The sequence below is a fragment of the Typopeltis vanoorti genome, chromosome 6 (genome assembly GCF_054136105.1).
Source record: "Typopeltis vanoorti isolate ZY-2024b chromosome 6, IOZ_Tvanoo_1.0, whole genome shotgun sequence".
In the NCBI taxonomy this organism is placed as follows: Eukaryota; Metazoa; Arthropoda; class Arachnida; order Uropygi; family Thelyphonidae; genus Typopeltis; species Typopeltis vanoorti.
In genome coordinates, this window is record NC_143554.1 from 48,765,376 (window position 1) to 48,786,670 (window position 21,295).

The following is a 21,295-nucleotide window of genomic DNA, read 5'->3' on the forward strand; positions in this document are numbered from 1 at the left end:
AAACATACAAACTATTGTTTTAATACTGACCATTTACAAACATATTATATTATAGCCTACCAGTTTCGCTAGCAAACTGTCTAGCTTTTTCAAGGAGTTTACAGATAAACATAAAAACTAGTAAATGCAAATTGAAAGGAACATAAAAAAAAAGTTTAGAAATCAGACAAAAAGAACACGTTGGTGATGTAAACCACAACAGAAGTATCTCTTCCGGCTTTGCACATCATTTCTGTATGTCTAACCACACGATAGAGTGGCAAAACATCTCCATGCCATATCTGGATGATGACTACAGACATTGTTTATTCAAGGAAGCCGCAATAAGTGTTAATAACCGGTGGAAACCTCAACAGAAATCAGGGTACCATTCTAAACAGTTCGTGGAAAAACCTGATCCTCTCTCTAAATCCATCTGAACTACAGCTAGCCAGTAATCACATTACATGTTTACAACAAACACGCATGTGTGATAATGAATAAGAACAATAAGTCCTTTCAGTCTCTGTCACACGAATGTGTAAGCTTAGACAAAGTTAAAGTTATTCAACAATAGTTTACAGTTTTGAATGTGTATATAAATCAATATCAACAGTAGTCTGATTACAAACGTGTGATGAAAGGGACGGGGAGGTTTGGAGTTTCCCTGATAGTATTCAAAAGTTAAATACAATTGGTTATTTTGCATAGGGCCCCGAAACTTATTAGTTTAGCATTTAACCACTGGAAAAGGGTTTGTGTCCACCTCAAAACTCTCAAACAGAATTTGGAAACATTTTCCGAATAACTTTTTATAAGAAATTTATGTGATTTCACGATTCATTTCAGGCTTGCTGTCATGGGAATGACCTTTTGCTATCGAAAAAAGAGCAGCTAATTGAGCTTTCAAGTGACAGTGGGCTTAAAATGCAATTCTGTGATCGTGGTTTGACTCGATTCTGGATCTTGCCTTTGGTGAGAAGTGAATTTCCCAAATTATTTGAAGTCGAAAATCATCATGTAGTTTTCTACAACCTATCTTTGTGAGAAACGATTTTCATCGCTCCTTCAAATGAAAATAAAATACAGAATTTGTCTTAGTGTGTGTGTGATCTTCGACTGAAGTTGACCAATATTGAGACAGATATCCAGCAACTCTGCAAGGTTGAAAAGCTCATCCATCTCATTAAAAGTAAATAGTAACATAATTATATCATTTTATTTATTTGTTTAATAAAAATTAAAACTTTGTTTGAATTTTTATCCACAAAATTTAATTTTCCGTCCTGGTTGGCCGACTCTCCAGCCAAAAGGCTGCAAGTTTGAATCTTGCAATGGGCATGGATGTTTGTGATTGTCTGTGAAAATACTAGTGGTAGTGGTTGGCAGTAGACAGCGTTGATGATGATGATGATGATGACTGTAGTTGTGGTTGGTGAAGACGGAGAGTTGTAGAGTAGGTGCCCTTCCTCGATATGTCTTTGGACTACCTGGAGGTGTTATGTAATAATAATATCTACAAGCTTTATATGTTCATTGCGCAGCGTATTGTTTGAATTTGGCACTTGGAAATGCTATATCTGTGACAAATAAGAAATTGCATTGGCATAATTGAAAAAGTACACAATTTCTTCAGTACCCCTAAAAGACAGGACGTCCTTGTTGTTTATAATATTAATATCTTTTAAGATTTATAATATCTTTATTTAGCTTGCAAAAAATATTTGCATGCGTCTTACCATTGCTAAAATAATGCAAAACTCTGACAGTGACCTCTTAATTGCCCTAAATTTTGTTGATGATGTTGTGGCTCAATTAAATACCATTCGTGAAACACCAGATTCTTCATTTAAAGATATTTACGATGAAGCATGTATAAAATCCAATAATTTTAATATTGACATTAAAAAGCCAAGGACTTCATCAAAACAAACATTAAGGTCCAATGTTCCAGCCGATTCTGTAGAAGAGTATTTCAGGAGAACTATTTCATTCCATTTATTGACCAAATATTGACTTAACTTCATGAACGTTTCACTCGGCACTGTAACATTTTGATTTTTTTTTTCTCTTCTACCAAGTGGAAAAGATGCTCCAACAGCATGTGCAATGGAAGATTTTCATCAATTGTGTGAATTTTATGCCGGTGATTTGCCTTATACAAATCCAGCAATTTTGAATGCCGAATTCAAGTTGTTGTATAAGAAATTTGAAAAACTGTTTGCAATAACTCCATGCAAAAATGCTGTTGATGCAGTTTTAAAGTGTGACAAAATGATATATCCTAACATCTATAACTTATTAAAAATATTTGCAATGCTTCCGGTAAAAACATGCATCAGTGAAAGGTCATTTTCTAACTTACCTTTTAAAAACCTATTTTTAAGATCTACCATGACACAATCACGATTGAATGGACTGGCTTTGCCACACACACACACAGAGAGAGAGAGAGAGAGATTAATGTTAACCACGACTGAAATAATTCAAGAGCTTTGTAAAAAGAAAAGAAAACTGGATATTATTCTTTAAATGAATGTTTATAATCAGCTAATGAATTTTATTGAATGAATGAAATTTAACGAATTTTAGTTGAATGGATAAAAATATTTTAATGCAAATTCATTGTATTAAAAATATTTTTATCCATTCAATTCGTCCCCCCCCCAAGATTAAATCCTGGGTGCGCCACTGGTCTACTACTTTTGTCTTGGAGACACCTTTATACAATGAAAACTACCTTACCCTCTTTCAATCTTCTTGAAAAATCAATGGCAATGTCAGTGGATTTCAGGGGGATGTTCAGTTGTTTGTGGATGATGTGAAGCTGGGAATAATAGTGCAGATGTAGTAGTCATGCAATCACTACAGTAAGATAAAGATGCATGCTTCTGTTTTGATTAATCGATTGGCATTTTTAAAATGTACAGACAGCAATCTTATTCCCAACTGCATCAAATGATTAGCTATCCAATGTCATATTATATTGGTGGGAGTATTCTAGAAGAAACTGATCAGGCTAGGGATCTTAGAGTGTAAATAGACAGGAAGTTGAAGTTCAGGGGCTGTGTAGCAAAGATTACAAATATAATTCAAAATATAATTGCAATGCTGAAATGAACTTTGACATGTCAAGATAAGGATGTCATTTTACCTCTTTACAAGACTTTGATAACACCTCATTTGGACTATTGTGCACAGATCTGGTCTCCTGATTTTTGTTGTGATTTTGATACAGTGAGGAGAGTGTTAAAAATGAAATCAAAATTGTGGAATGCTGATTATGAAGAACTTCTAGACTGCAGACGCTAGCAAACAGGAGAAAGAGGAGTGATATGATTGAGACTTACAAACTTCTTAAAGGTTCAAACAGGATTCAGTTGATGGAATTTTTCATTTTATGGAGGGTGAGGAAAAGATAAGAGGGCACCCTTGGAAGCTGAGAATGAATGCCACTAATTGTAATGAATTCAAAAACAAGTATGGCAGCTGATGCATGCTGATGTATATGGCCTCCTTCAACGAGTCCCTGCATCCCTGAAGGTATCTTTTAACAATAATAGCATGACCCCCTTGAAAGTACATATCATGAAATTGATGATGATGATGTAGATTATCAGGCATGTTTATTCATATGGTACACAAAGTAGTCTAACTCAAGCAGGGCTTTTCCCAGATAATTAAGATATTATAAATTATCAAACTGACTTAGGAGGCTTGTGGAATCATTTACTGACATCTGTTTATACCATTCTATAAACAAGTCAGTCGGGGACAGAAATGTGTGCTCTATTTATTTTTTATGTGATTAGCATGTAAGGATGACAAGTAGTTAAATATTGTAGATTAATTGGCTGGTTTGGATTTATGGTTTTATGGCTGAAGCAACTCAAGCTAAGGCTAGTGTATTATGTCTGTTTATCGCATGTGTTCTAATGGTAGGTTTTCCTGCTTTGAAATATTGTAGAAAAGTAAGGTTTACTTTTTACAGTATTTAATATTTTCTGATTAAATGTGTAAGGGTCTGTTGTCTTTCCATAAATAACTTTAAAAATATTCAACACCTTTCAGGATCACAAAAATATTTACTCTGATAACATCAAGACACAAATCTAGACTTAATAAAAATTATTACAATGAAACTTCCTCCCAATGAATATATATATATATATATATATATATATATCACCATTATATTACTGCTATAAAATTCTCACCTTCCTTTTTCTGCTTTGATCAACTATTATTAATTCAGGTTTTTGGCATGGCTTATTTAACACAAAAATATTAGTACTGCTGTTTGCTTGACTGAATTTGTTCCAAGTCTTCACAGTGATCCAATATTCACCAACACTATAGAAATTAATAAAAAAATATAAAATCATTTTAAAATTAACAGGAACACACTTCTTTTCTATTTTCCATGCAAAATGATTTCAAATATGAAATATACACTTAGTTTTTTTCATAAGAATCAATAAAAGAAAATGTGTAGCCATCCTGCTGAAATTCCAAATTACATTAGATAATAACTTTTTCTAAATATGCTAATCCATAGCATGATCTGATATACAATGATCACATGCATTAACATACTGCCAATATTTACCTAATGACCTGATATGTAAAATAAAGGAAAAACACAGAATATAATCTGTTAGAGAGGACAGTGAAGGTATTAAGATATTCTGAATAACCAGAAGTCTTCTATGAAGACAGTAAAAGTGATTACATAACACTCTCTTCAGCAGTAAGTCAAGGATGACATAAAATAAAACTCAGTTTTGTGAAGTAAGCTACTTTTTTTTATACTGGTATCAGCAGTAGAAAAAAATTATGAGGAAGATGATCTGAATTTTGGCCAACCACAGAAGCATTATGTACCATCTACTCAATGGTATTACAGAATGAGTAATTAAAATGCAGAATTTTTCAGTTACACATTTAACCACTGACCTGTGTTTCTATGACTTTCCTCCAACCCTGTCAATTAAGGCATGTAAGAAAGAAGGAAGGAGAGACAAAAATTTTTGTGGATGAAGTTGCGTTAATTGAACCAACAGTCAGAGAAGGCAGTAATAATTACTAATTTAGCCTTCATATGTCACTATATCTGTAATGATCTTCAGCATGAGATCAGGAAAGTGAAAGCAATCCCTAAATATTATCAAAAATAATACTGTAGGAATAAACCCAGAATTTTTTACAAGGATTTCTGTTAATTCAAATATGAAACAGTCCTTTAATGACTGCGAGTTTAAAAAATGAGATACAAACTTAATAGTGATTTTGTGAAAGTTCTCTCGAATAGAGTCAGACCTCACTATAGCAAACACCAATACAACAAAGTTGCTTTCTATAACAAACTACAAAAAAAAAAAAAGTAGAGACCAAAGCCACATATGTAAATGCTATACTAAAAGAATCCACTGTAGCAAGCTATCCACTATTGCATACTATTCTTGTGGTCCTTACAGGGCTTAGGTGACAGTAACTCTATTATTAAATTGATGACACATCTGAAATGGCAAGGGAGATTTGTTTTTTTCCTTACAGGAAAAAAAAAGAATGGAAAGAAAGACATTTTTTCAATTATAATTCAACTTTCTCTAATATCATAAACTGATATTGCTAATAGAAAGTGACTTGACTATACTTAGTTATTTGAAGCTCTAAGTTTCTTTTATAATTAGCAGTGAGTAGTTCAGAGAAATTATGAAATTATCAGATGTCCAAAAAAAAGCTTCATAGAGGTTATTTTTTAAATAAAATTAGAACATTCATAAAAAATTAACACTCACTTTATTTAGAATAGTGATCACATTTGAAAAATAATCACATTTGTAATAAATAACCTTTCCCCAAAGATACAGAAGTTTATACATCCTGATCATCTAAAAAATCATTTTTTGAAGCAACATAAATTGCTTTACTCCATTTCCAATGTCTCTCAGTTTCAAAATTGTGAGGTACATGTATAACAGTCCAATGATAGGAAGTATGATAATCAGATAACAAGATGGAACTTACAAATCAATGCTGTGGAGCTTTGTGCTATCTTGAAGGAAATAATACCTTTTAATAATTAACCAGTGCAGCTGTATTCAGAGTAGCACATAATTTTGCCTAGTAGATGTCTCCTATGAAAGTTTGCCACAGGACAGAAGACCTTAATGAATAATAGTAGCTGAATTCCATCAAAAGCATACATTGGAAAATCTTTCATTGGTGAATTGTGCAGACTTTAGTTGGTGGCTTGGGTTCAGTGGAATGACACCAAATGAGAAGAACGTTAGGAACTGCCATTTTTTGTCATCCAACATGCAAATTAAGTGTCTCTGAATTTTGCTGTTAACTGTGAGTTCATTTGGAACTATTTGCTATTTCATACACATTTCCATTTGACACAGTGCAAGCATATGATTTCCCCACTCACAATGAATCTTTCAACAACACATGAAATGATTGATAATAGTCAGGTTTTTAATTCATATGCGATTTTTATTTAGACTAGATGAATTTCCTGCAATATGCCAGAAATCACATACAGAGTTTACAAAACAATGGAGTGACTACACATAACATGTCTAATGATACTCATGATTAGACTACCATTCCAGTCTTTTTAACTATAAATATTAACTGCTGTTTGAAAATGTTTAGTTTTTTGCCATTTTTAATTTATGTGACGCAACCTCCTGATGATGCAGTTAGTCATATAGACAACAAAACATGTAAGGAAATACATCTAGTATAAATAAAAAACTGCATATGAGTTAAAAACCTGGTTATTATCAATCAAGCAAATTTACTCATAGCAAACAAAATGCAATAAATTACATAACATGTTTGGCTTGAACGTGACTATACTTTGGCCCATAGTTTATCATCATCAATGGCAATTTGTCATTCTTTACAGGGTACAAGTGACTCGTCAATTGATGCAAATTTTTTGAACCAATTTTTGGGTTGTACATTTCCTACCGGTATTCAGAGAAGTAATGTTAGGAAATGTACAACTTTGTGAGTAGTGTTTGTGCCCAGTTTATACTCATAAAGGAAACATACTAAATAAATAAAACTGTATTATCATTTTATTCATGGCCTTTTATGAGCAATGCATGTATGCTGGATAAATATCAAATGATTCAGAATCACTTGTGAATCAACAGATAAACACCTTCTACAATGTCTCCTGCATAATTTTTGTCACACACACACACACACACACACACACAGTTTTATTTATTAACATACACACACATGGTGGTTCAAAATTCCACGTATACAAACTTTGAGCGGAGGTAGAGAACATCAAAACGAACCATATTCACATAGGAAAGCATGACCAGAAATGCCACTGGAAGGTACTAACAGGGACCCAAAGATACAGAAATAACCAAGGCAGTAAGTAGTGTAAAAAACTTTATTATATGTAACTTAACAATTCAATAGTAGTTGGATACATAATACGGTAAATGAGGTGGATCTCTGCCATCTCAGCATTCATAAAACGATGCATGTTCTTTATACTGTAAACGTTTCTTATGTGTGTTTGTGCTTATTTCGTATTTATCTGAGCCATTGTAATATTTCTCTATATGCTTTATTTCCTATTATTAATTTTTTTATTATTCTCATTATTATTTAATCTTCTCTACTCTATTCTTACTTTTATTAGTTATGTCTACTGCCTTATTAACTCTTTATCCTTTAAAACTTTACTTCTTTAACTTCCTATCATTTATTAACCTTTACTCTACTATTAGTATTTTTCATATAACAGGAGAACTCTGGAAATTTATTTAGATTAATAGACTGTGCCACCAGTGCTCTCCTTGTGGTATAAGAGATAATTATATTTCCAGTAGAGTTCTTGCTCTCTGATATTATCCTAAAGCCCTTTTTAACAGTCATGGCTAACATTAAATTCCTTCACTCACAGGTTCGTGGTTATTTCGAAACCACGTGCGCTGCATAAAGATCAGGTGGCACACTTTGTAAACAAAACAAACATTTATTTACACTAAACTGTAATTATACAAAATCATACAATAGGGAAAGATTCTCTTTTTAACTCCACTTTAAGCTTAAACTTCAGCAATTTAACATTTAGAAAATGCACGGAGTCATACAACATAATTATATCAACATTAAAAAAAAAAACAATCAGCCCATCACAATTCAAGGAATATCATGCTCTGTTACTTGTAACTAGTGATTCTAACTATAACTGTAAACAAACTATTTTTAGACTAGTTATATCAACACTTAAAGAAACTTATCAGCCCGTCTCACACAGTTTCACATATCATAAGCAAACAATGAAATTAACTCACATATTTTCTTTAACCCGTTCCTAGTTCCTGCTTAGGTTTGTTTGGTTCTCATCCATTTCAGGTTTTGACTTCCATGCAGAGATTCCGTTGTCACCATCGTCTCATCTGGAATGCCTCGCGGGGCCTGGAGCACATTTTTCTCGATGTTTATGAATGGCTGAAGGGTCTGACAATTGAGGCCTTTGCAGATTGTCTTATTGGTAATGCATGCTGGTCCTGCTTCTCTTCTCCCTCAGTAGTTTCACAGCTCCCGTGGCTGCCCCCTTGCGACTTCAACCGGACCGACAAACATGGTGAATCGACTCCTTCTGAAGTTTTCTCTTCTCTTCCTCTCTTCTTTTTTCTTAGATGACCTTTATACAATTTTCTCGGGTCTCTGGACAAAGGGTCGAGGCTCCCGAACATTCCTGCACAAACAGTCTTGACCTTCACGTTAAAGCTCACTTTTAGTTCTCACCAAATATGCATGCTTAATTCTACTTTCAAAAAGACAGAACTACTTCAGAAGTATACCACCCTTTTACCACTGACCTTGAAGGTGGTATCTGGCTGACTCTGAGCACATTAAAATTTACTCAAGTTATATACGATTCCGACATCAATACAATGCCAATTTCTAAGGCCTTGAACCTTACATTTTAGACATTTTCTGTTTTGTACAATCTTGCATTTTAATTCCTTGGGGTTAAATCTACATGGGCTTATAAGATATTTACATCGTTAATACAAAGTTAGTTTAGCATGTTTACGAATTGCAACCTCTGTAAAAGTCGATGCAAGAAAAAGGAAAATTCCTCCTACATTGAATTTTACAGTACGACATTGAAAGCTTGAATGAGGAAGCCCCAACTGCTCACCTGGAGTGCTGGTGAACAGCACCACCTCTCACTTTCATGTGGCGTTTCTGGTCATGCTTTTCTATGTGAATATGGTTTGATTTCGATGTTCTCTACCTCCTTCAAAGTTTGTACATGGAATTAAGAACCACCCTATATATATATATAGAAAATCATTTCTGGTCATTTTATGGTTAGGTTAATCTGCCAGCCAGGCTGATCAAACAATTAATATGGATTAGAATCCCAATGCAGGCAAAAGTTCCATGTTTGGTCTGCAGAGTTGGGATGCCTGATTATCTAACCTCAGTACACCCACTCCAGAGATTTTTATTTAATAAGGTTAAAACACCTTATGGTAACTTGTTCTGGCAAAATACTTATAAGCCCTGAATTACTAAATCTTGGTATTTCTAGCCTGGCTCCCACTGATGAGACCTCAATAAAGGTCGAAACCGGTCTGGGTAGTGGCCCCTTGCCTTTAATACAAAACATCATACATCCCCTTCTTGGAGATGTGTTTTGGCATTAAGGGTAAATATTAAGATTAGTGATCAGAGCTTATGCCACCTTTACCATGAGTTGCCTTGGTCTTGCACTACCTGTAGGATCAGCTAGACTTGCATCGCTTGCAGGTGCAAACTTGACTTGTTTGTCTGTTTGCTTACTTGGGAAATGGAGTAAAACCAGGTTTAAAATTGCTTGGTATTTTTAACACACACACACACACACACACACACACATATATATATATATGATAGACTTACAATCTTTTACAGATGAGATTCATAAACTAAAGGTGGAATACTGAACAGAAACATCCACACAGCCAGGAAGGAATATACCAAACTTCAAGTGGTTTCTATATTCTTTACTAATCCTCGCCTTTCCAGGTGTGCCTGATTAATAAGTTCCCATGTAGATACTGAATGAAACCGAATGCCAATTTGAGACTTAGACAACCAAATGGTACTATATATTGGATAGAATCACACACAAAAATGGTGATACGATATCATCAGATGTCATAACAGCCGATAAACTTCCCAATTAGACAAGGTCCTGTTGTTTTTGTCATGACATCAAGGAGAAAAATGCTACCAGATTAACGTTGAACTTAACAGAATTCAAGATCAGCAGTATCCACATAAAAAAAAATATTAAGGAAAAAGAGGTAAAGATGGCAGATGAATTCTAGAAACACCTTGTTAAAATAATTGGGTGTTACTGAGATAAAGAAGATACTTCTAAATAATTAACTATGAGATTTATGGTTAAAGGAATACCATGAGGACTATAATACAGATGCATTTATAGTCCCCCATACATTTATAATGCATATTTACTTGCTATGACTTTAAATATTATGATTTTTTTCTTTATATGGGCTTCCACATTAACTTCTTAAGTCCACAAGGAGATTTGCTTCTGTATCTTTACAGATAAATTCACTACATGCATCCCTGGAAAATTAATGTTATCTTTATATTTTTCATTGGTCCCTATGGTTTGGTCTTCATTTTCAAACTCTTTCACATTTCCACTAACAATGAGTGTTAGATCAAACGATAAAAAGGAATGTATTGAGAAGTGTGATGAAAGGCTAGGATGTTCCAAAAACTTCTTCCACATCACCTCTATTATTACCATTGCTTGCAATGGTAATAATAGAAGTGATGTGAAAGAGCTTAGGCAGGAGTTAATGAAAATGAGGGATCAGGTTATGTGTATGGAGGAGGAAACTGATTGTTTAAAGAAGAGCATAACTAATGTAATGACAAGGAAGTTAATAAGAAGAAGCAAGAATCTAAGGATAATAAGATTGCTTTATATGGTGACTAAATCAACTAAAAGTCAGAGAGAGGTTGAGAAACAGGTTGTGGAAGGATGGGAGGAGGAGGATGGATAAAAAGATGAGGTGATTATAGCATGGCAAAGTGATGCAGTGCAAACAGTGGGGATGATAAGAATATAAATGAAAATCAGAGTCAGGATCAGGGAAATGGGGATGGTCAGGATGAAGAGAAGTGCACTATAGCAGAGGGAGAAAAAGTGATTATGTTGATAGGATGGTATCAAAGAGTGGTGAATTGTTATGCTTGTATCCTAACGAATGGAGTATCAGATTTCAAAGAGCTGAGTATATAGCTCTGATTGACAGCGAACAGGCATGTATGGCTGGCAACAAAATTGAGAGAGTGAATAAGAGTGAAAATGTGATGCAGATTTGAAAGTTGAGTTGGTTAAGATGAGGGATCTTAACTGTGAATGATATTGATGATATTGTATGGGGATTCAATTATCAGAGGTGTGCTAGATGAGAGGATGCACAAGGTTTGTTTTCCTGTAGATAGAATGAAGAGTGATTGAGGCATTGAATTTGAAAATAAGCAAGCAAAAGAATTGCTATTGGTATTGGAAATCCCAGTCAATTCATTTGACTGGGATTTCAGATTCGATATCAGGAGGTTCATGAGATGGATAAAAGATAATAGTGTGATAGGAAGGGTAGTTAGTGTGTTGCCTAGGTATGAGAGTGATGAAATGAGGTAGAGAGCAAAGATGGTGAATGATATGTTAGCAAAAATGTGCGAGTTGAAAGGAGTGCAGTTTGTGTAGAATGAGTTTAAAGGATGATATGAAGTGTATAAGAGTGATGGACTGCATTTCAATTTGTTCTGGCAGAAGTCTAGCTATACTCTTATGGACCAAACAAATTAAATATAAAGAAATCTATCAACTACAAACAGCAATATAAATAGTAACATAGAGGCTCAAGCAGTCAAGATATTTCTACCAAAACGCATTAATACAATAGTCAATGCTTATCATCCAAATAGCGCAGATATAAATACAGAACTACTTAAACAACTAAGTCAAACAATGTCAGATACAAAGATCCTTTTAAGAGATCTAAATGCCAAAAGCCCCAACTTAAGTCCCCCACCCCACCCAACTAGATCAGAAAGGAGCACAAGAAGACATAATCGATGATCTAAACCTTGAAATCATAAACAACAAGCAAAATGCATATCTGTCAAAACCAACAGGCATAGAATCAGCATTAGACATCACAGCAGTAGATTATGAAACTGCGAGTCTTACCCAGTGGAAAATACTAAAGAATGCCATCAGTGATCATAAGCCTGTCATCACAACCATTGATTTGCAGTTAGACCAAAAACCACACACACAAAGAGATCTTGGAACTTCAGAAAAGCAAATTGTCCTAAATGCACACAACTATTAGAAACATGTTGCACAGGCACACCTACTAGTAAAGAACTTGATCAACAACTACTAGAATTAACTAACAACATACAGAGAGCTGCAAAAAATTCAATTCCCAGAGAACTCGGGAAAAACAACTGGGTTCCATTTTTGAAAGATCATAATATTAATGCTATGATCACTGAAAGAGATATTATCAACGAACATTAAAACAAAATAATACAGAAGACAACAGAAAGAAGTTAACAGAATTAACTCAAAACACAGAAGATGAAATTTCTAACTGCAAACAAAAAAAGTGGTAAAATTTTGCAATAGACTAGATCCAAGAAAAGACTCACAACACTGAAATATCATCAGATTATTAAATAATACTTCCAGATATGATCACTCTTTGAATACAGTCTCCTCAGCAGCAGCAACAAACAAACAAACAGATGGCAAATATACTAGCCAAACATTACTCTAAAATAAGCAAACTGCAATACAACAAAGAAGACAAAAAGCACAGAAAAATTGCAAATCATCTGCTAACACAATCAAGAACCTATTCTTCTGAAGACATCTTTACTCAGGACCTCACAATGACAGAATTAAAAACAGCAATTAGTCAACTTGACCCTGACAAATAGCCTGGAATTGATCTTATCTTTGGACATATGATTCAAAACATGGAAAAATAGCCAAAAACTGTCTTCTGAAGATATTTAACACTTCCTGGAATAGAGGTAAACTACCAAAAATCTGGAAACATCAGCCATTATACCCTTACTCAAACCGAACAAAAACTCTAGTGACTGTAGAAGCTACAGACCAATAGCATTCACTAGCACTCTCTGTAAACTAAATGAAAGAATAATACATACCAGACTTATGAATTGGCTTGTAGAAATTAACAAGATCAACTTCTACCAAACAGCATACAGGTCTAAACACAGAACTGAAGATCAATTATTTTATCTTTGCCAATCAGTGATAGATGGCTTTCAAGAAAACCACCAAAGAAGACAACAGCAATATTCTTGGATCTCAAAGCTGCCTTCGATCGTGTTTGGAGACAAAAACTAATAAAAATTCCATACGATACTGGAATAAGGGGGAACGGATTTGGATTTCAGATTTCATGAAAGAAAGAAAAATGAAAGTAAAAGTTAATGGAATTTATTCCAACATGCATCGAACTTGGGCTGGAGTCCCACAAGATTCTGTTTTATGCCCACTCCTATTTCTCATCTATATGAACAATATCCATCCTCACATAACAAATGACACAAAAATAGCATGCTATGCACATGATATAGCAATCTGGCACACAAGCAGTAATCCTCAGCAATCTGAAAAAGTCCTAAACAATTCAATAAAAGGCTTAGAAGGATGAGCAAAGGAACTCAAATTACAGATAAACCAGATAAACCCAGAAAAAGTAAAACTGAGCATCTTCTCTACAAATAGCAAAAACAGACACAATTACAACCCATAAATCAAAATATATAATAACAAAATAGAAAAAATAGTCTCCACAATACTTGATGCCACCTAGTGTCACATCGACACCAGGTGGCGTCAGTGAACAAGCCACCATAAGATTGTGCTCCCTAATTTACCGTTATTGCGAGTATTTTTCCATTGAAATTAACCATCAAACGGAAACCTAACAGCAGGTGCCGAGCAGCGGAATACTTCAGTACAACCTGTAAGTACTTTTAGTGTATTAAACCAGCTATCCTTCCAATTCAAAATCAGCCAAGTCTAAGTGCACACGATGCCTACCATACGCAGCAAAGATGGCGGCACTAAAAGCCAATGGCGAATAAGCACTATGTGTCTTGCCGGCACAGGCCGTCGACCTCCACCGACAATCCTATTATGTGCCACAGCTGCAAAACCAGTGTCTCAGACAAAAAAAAAACAGGGCATAATCTGTGAATTCTGTTGCCACTGGATGCACGCTTCCTGTGCGAAAATTGATGAAGCTGCACATAAGTTACTTATCGAACTTAACCAGCCGTTCTTCTGTTCGCTGTGCCTTCCTTCAGTAAAACAACTTATGAACATAGGCAGACATGTCTAAAATCTCGAACAGCACATCAATGCTTTAAATGAAACTTTTACCAACAAAATACGTGCAGTCGAAGCTAAGCTAGATCAAATCGAAAACCAGTGCAATGCAAGCTCCACTCCTGTAGTGAAAGAACTTCACGATCTAATCGCATCAACGGTAAATGACTTGATGGAGGCTGAACACAAAAAAACTCGATGTCATCATTCTGAACTTCCTGATGGAAAACAGAAAATCACTACAAGAGGACATTAAGAAACCAGCCGAAGAATGCAACATCGATCCCGAGAATATCATCAGGTACCATCGTTTCAGACCTATAAATAAATGGAAGGACGGTACGAACTTTCCGTGCCTAGTAAAAGTGACTTGCGACACGGCGACAAGCACATCAAAAATAATAACAGCGATCAACAACAAGTTCAAAGACTCCTGCCCCCAATCGTACATACATGCACAACCAGACCCATCATTTGCACAAAGAGAATGAAGATGCCAGCTTCGAAGACAACTCGAAGAAAAACGTCAAAATGGTGACAACAGTTGGACCATCAACTATGGACAAGATAAACTGGTGAAAAAACCAAGTGATGCCACCATGAAAACCAACAGGCAGGCACTGCACAGGAAATGTGCAAGACTCATGCGGTCCAACAAACGTCCCACAAAACCCTACACATCCACTTCACCAACATCCGTGGCCTAAACTCCAACCTGAATAGTGTCCACTACCACCTACAGTCTACCAAACCCCACCTACTCTTCCTGGCAGAAACCCAAATCTCACCTCCCACAGCACCACTTATCTCAACCTCCCAAACTACTCACTCTTCAACAACTTTCGCCCCCCAGAGTGCTGTCTGTGCATACATCCACTCAGACATACCCTGCCAGAGAGCACCTAATCTAGAATCACCCAACTTTGACCTTCTTTGGTTGAAAATATCCCTTCCCCACTCAGTTCAATTCATCTGCTGCCTCTATTGCCCCCCCCCCCCCAATGCAAACAACCACCCTGAGCTCTCAGCGAAATCATCCTTCTAGGAGATTTTAACGTCCACAACACTAGCTGGCTTTCCTCCTCCAATTGTACAGATCTTGCAAGCAGAGATGCAGAAACATTTGCCATCACCAACGACCTTACACAACTTGTCCAGATGCCTATCAGAATACCAGATAACCCAAACCACTCCGCAAACACCCTAGATCTCTTCCTCACCAATGACCTCTCCAAATACACAGTGAAAATAGTGAGCCCCATGGGCAATTCTGACCACAACCTAGTGTTCATCTCCTCCCATGCAACAACGTTTACACAGACACTCCCATACTAGAGTAGTTTGGCACTATAACAGTGCCAAGTGGGACAGCCTCCACAACTTTCATGCCACATTCCCATGGTTGGACTATTGCTTCTGGCCTTCCAACCCAAACTTATGCACCGAGCTTATTACCAAAGTAATCCTCACTGGCATGAATACGTACATTCCACACAACACTCTGAACTGCCATTCTCTAATGAAACCCTGGTTGTCCAAAAGATGTGCCAAGGCTGTAGAGATGACACACCAGACATACCACAACTGGCTGAAATCAAGCACCTCATCCTCCCTCAAAGCTTACACCAAAGCCTGTAATAGATGCAAAAAAAAAAAAAAAATCAACGCTTCCAAAACAGAGTTCGAAAGAGCAAAAAGCAGGAAACTAGCAGCCTGTCCAAATGGCAGCCGAGCCTTTTGGTCTCTCGCCAAAGCAATTGGCCGTAATTTCTGCCCAACACTATTCCCACCCCAATCACACCCCCAATGGCTCTACTGCATCATCACCCACAGAAAAAACCAATCTTCTAGCCTCATACTTTGCTTCAAATGCATGCATAACTGACAATCTTAAATGTCTCCCAACCATTCCAGACACCCAACATAAAATGCTCCCTATATTCATTTGCCAGGATGAGATCCAAAAAATACTGTCCAAATTAGACACAAAAAAGTCTCCTGGCCTCCATGGCATTCCCCAATTGTTCTGAAAGTCTGTGCACCAGAACTGATCCCAATCCTATGTTACCTATATATACTCTCCTACTCCACTGGAATCTATCCAACACAAACTGGAAATTGGCCTATATTCAGCCCATCCCCAAGAAGGGTGACAAGTCACTGCCATCCAATTACCATCCTATCTCACTTACCTCAGTCCTGTCGAAGGTAATGGAAAAAATCATCAATTCCCAACTCCTACACTATCTTGAAGACACTCACCAAATAAATGACAGCCAGTATGGATTCTGCCACTGTCAATCAACAGTATATCTACTGACATATGCCATCTCTGGACGAAGGCTATGGAGAGGTTTGGTGAATCTCAAGTGGTTGCACTAGATATCTCCAAAGCCTTTGACCGGGTCTGGCACAAAGGTCTACTAGGCAAACTACCATCATTTGGTCTGACCCAGGGCTTCTGTAGGTGGATCGCCAGTTTTCTGTCTGGACGCACACAGTGTGTGATGGTGGATGGCTCCCTATCCTTGCACTACTCAATTAATGCTGGGGTCCCACAAGGTTCCATCCTCTCACCACTCACTGTTCCTGCTGTGCATCAACGACCTACTGCAATTGACCTTCAACCCAATACACAGTTTTCAAGATGACAGCACACTACACTCCTCATTTGCATTTGATAAGCCTTACCCTACACAACTCACCTCATCCTACAGAACATTAACCACCACCCTCAACTCCGATCTCCAAGCCAGCCTACAATGGGGTTCGGATAACCTCATAAATTTCAAAGCCAACAAAACCCAGTTCAGTACTATTTCCCATAAAAAAAGAACAACTTTTTCCCAATATCCTTTTCGACGATACCCAAATTTCCAGACAGCCTGAGATCTTGCTCCTCGGAATCACGGTCACATCCTCTCCTGGCACAAACATATCTCAAACACTGCATCCTCAGCTTCCAAATAACTAGAATTTCTCTTCCATTCAAGACGTTACTTCTCCCCTGAACAATTACTTACATTATACACGTCACAAATCCACCCAACTATTGAATACTGCTCCCAAATATGGGGTGGGGCCCCTAAAAGCTCTCTCAAAATGCTCGACTCAATACAGAGGAGGACAATTAGACTTATCAATGATCAATCCCTTACCAACTCTCTCCCCCCATTTTCACACAGATGTTTGGTCTCGGCAGTAAGTATATTCTACAAATATTTCCATGGGAAATGCTCATCCGAAATAACATCAATAATTCCCCCGCTGAGTATTAAGCTCATTGGAACATGTGCAGCTGCTGCACAACATCCCTTCACAGTACACCTAGAAACAAACAGAACAAATTTCTTTTCCTCTTCCTTCATCCCTGCAACTGCTGCACTGTTGAACAGTCTCCCACCTGCTGTGTTTCCCAATGAATACAATTTAAAGTCGTTCAAATCAAATGTAAACAAATTCCTCCTTTCCCAACCCACCACCCATACATGGTACTAATGTACTATAGGTTAACCAATCAATCTCCTGTGTATGTGCCCAACATTAAAAAAATAAAATAAATAAATAAATAAATAAAAAATTACTTAGGCCTAACCCTAGATACTGAACTGAGATTTACAACTCATATTACAAATCTATCTAATAAAGCTCTTAAAAAGCTTAATATCATGAAAGGCTTTGTGGAACAAAGTGGGGTGCAAAACCAAAGACAATCAAAACTACATATATGGCACTCACTATGGAATATGCCTCGTGAATCTGGGCTCCAGCTTCTACTAGCTCAAAAGAAAACTTGACATTGTAATCAAAAGCAGCAAAAATTATTATAGGTGCAGTCTCATCCACTAATATTTAAAAGCTCAACAAGAATGTGGGCTTCACATACTAGAAGACAAAAGAAAACTCTCCACAGTTAAATTCTCTAACAGAATCAGGAGCCAACAATGAGATCACATCTCACTCAGGACTTTTGATGCCTGGACAAAAAAATCTAGACTAAAGAGCTCATCTACTTTACAATACGATCATGAAATTAGAAAACAAATTGACTTAGAACACCTATCCATTGAAGTAAGCAAAAGATCCATTCTTTTCCACTATTCTACTAAAATACACAATGATAACCTTAAATCTCCTAGAACCCTGTTCAAAAAACGGACTCACAGCAAGTAAATAAAAAAAAAGGACTTGACACTATATATCACTTAAATAATCTAAACCATGTCACTGCCTACACTAACGGATCATCTGATAAAGCACTGAACCAAAGAGGTTCAAAGGCTTTTCTAACTCTACCCGGAGGTGAGGATAAGTAAATCAAAACCACAGCTGGCAAAATAGCTTCAAACTTCACTTGTGAATTAACAGCCATACAAACAGCTCTCAAGTTCTATCTCTCAAATCCAGTAATAGACATTACAAAGGGAATAACCATCTACAGCGACTCAAAATCTGCACTAGAGGCATAATCCACAGTCATATCTAGAAGCTCTTCAGTGTACTCAACACTGACAACATTGCATTTGAATAGTTTCAGTATAGATGTTGAAAGTTTATTTTTCACTCGGTAAGACTATAATAAATTTAGTTTAATCCTTTATCCAAGTGTGAGCAAACAAAGTATGCGCCTGAAAATACCTTCAGGACTGGGGTAAGGTAGTACAACAACGGACAACTCGTAGCAAAGGTGGACCAAGCTAACATCACTCCTATCTCAGGATCTCCCATAATGCAAAACACATCTCCTTGCGGATGTGTTTTGCAGGTATTTTCAGGTGCAAACTTTGTTTGCTCACTCTTGGATAAAGGATTAAACTAAATTTATTATAGTTTCAGTATAAGTTTCGGTTTTGGTATTGCAACCGCCCATGTAAATATTAAAGCAATGAAAGAGCATACAGACTAGCCAAAGAAACAAGATACGTACCTCAAAAATTACATCCACTATCACTAACTGATGCTAACTCTGTCGCAAAATTCAGACTGGTAAAACAAATTATCAAGAAGAATGAAATTAGTGAAATTAATGAAAATATAGAGATAACCACAATCATCGCCAGACTAAGGATGGAAAGTTTTAAATGCCTGAAAATAGTAAGAGTAGTTAGTGGTACTTCTTGCATAATTCATAGCTCTTACTACCAGATGGTAGTAGGAGGTATGAATCATGCAAGAACTGCCAAGGAGTTTAACACCTGCCCATATCTATTCTTGTCCGGCAATTGCTGCTGTTCTACAGAAAATTGACAATAACTCTAGAGAAAAGCTCTACTTCATCAAAGTTCAACAGATTTCCAAAGCAGTTCTACAGATCCACGGTCATATCTAGAAGCTCTTCAGTGGACTCGACACTGACAACACTGCATTTGAATAGTTTCAATATAAGTTTCAGTTTTGGTATTGCAACAACAATAACAACAACACTTGTAAATTAAGAGCCATACAAACAGCTCTCAAGTTCTATCTCTTAAATCCAGTAATAAACATTACAAAAGAAATAACCATTTACAGCGACTCAAAATCTGCATTAGAAGCATTAAAATTAAAAAAACAAAACTCAAAGAGGAAATTTGTGGAACTATTAACAACTTTAAATTTGAAAAATAAGAACTGTATGCTGCAATGGATACTAGCCCATGTAAATATTAAAGGCAATGAAAGAGCAGACAGACTAGCCAATGAAGCAAGATATTTACCTCAAAAATTACATCCACTATCACTACGTTATGCTAACTCTGTCGCAAAAATAAGATTGGTAAAACAAACTATCAAGAAGAAGAATGAAATCAATGAAATTAATGAAAATAGAGAGATAACCACAATCATCACCAGACTAAGGATGGAACATTTTAAAGGCATGAAAATAGTAGGAGTAGTTAGTAGTACTTCTTCTTGCATGATTCATAGCTCCTACTACCAAATGTAATAGCAGGTACGAATAATGCAAGAACTGCCAAGGAGTCGAACTAACACCTGCCGATATCTATTCTTGTCCAGCAATTGCTGCTGCTGTACAGAAAATTTACAATAACCCTAGATAAAGCTTTACTCTGTCAAAGTTCAACAGATTGCCAAAGCAATTCTACGGATTCACGGTCATATCTAGAAGCTCTTCAGTGGACTCGACACTGACAACAGTGCATTTGAATAGTTTCAGTATAAGTTTTGGTTTTGGTATTGCAATAACACTGCATTTGAATGGTTTCGGTATGAGTCACTTGGAAAAACTGTTGCTGGGAGGTAGAGAAATGAGTGAACAGAATGAATCTAATCAAGTAAGAAGTGATGTGAAAGAGTGGGAGAGTATAAAGTGGTTATCAATAAAGAAGCGAGTTGCATGAGTATAGAGAATGAGAGAACAAGTGTGCAAGACAAACAGGGAAATGGGGAGGCTCAGGGTGGACAGGTGAACACAGCATGAGAAAGGTTGATCTTCCATGAGGATGTGAATGCATGTGTAGACAAAACAGAAAGGGGATGACTTAGGATAAAGGGAAAACAGTTGGATTTGAAGAAGGTTCTAAGATGAATAAGGAGAAAAAGAAATGCCTCGAGTTAAGCATAGAGAAGTAACATCTAAAAAGAGGTATCAGTGGAACTTGCTATTGATCCAGGAATGAGCAGATATGTTTGTATACAAATGCTAGAAGTGTAAGAAACAAAGCAAATGAAATAGTTACATTATCTGAGTGTGTTCACCAAAGAATTGTTGGAATAAGTGAGACATGGTTGGATGAGAATGACATCCTGACAGGAATAGAGATTGAAGGGTATGATATGTTTCATGAAGATAGAAAGGGTAGAAAGGAAGGAGGAATGTTACTGATGATAGAGAAGGAGCTATGTCCATAC

The 21,295-nt window shown here is 36.3% G+C and overlaps 1 protein-coding gene across 1 annotated transcript in view; it reads right to left on the reverse strand.

Annotated features, from left to right (window-relative positions):
- LOC150105439 (polycystin-1-like protein 1) overlaps positions 1 to 21,295 on the reverse strand; it is a 724,085-nt gene that overhangs the window by 651,773 nt on the left and 51,017 nt on the right. Inside the window, exon 6 of the mRNA XM_090394152.1 lies at positions 4,197 to 4,332. Within this exon, the coding sequence (XP_090250278.1) occupies positions 4,197 to 4,332 (136 nt within the window). The remainder of the gene's footprint in view (positions 1 to 4,196; positions 4,333 to 21,295) is intronic.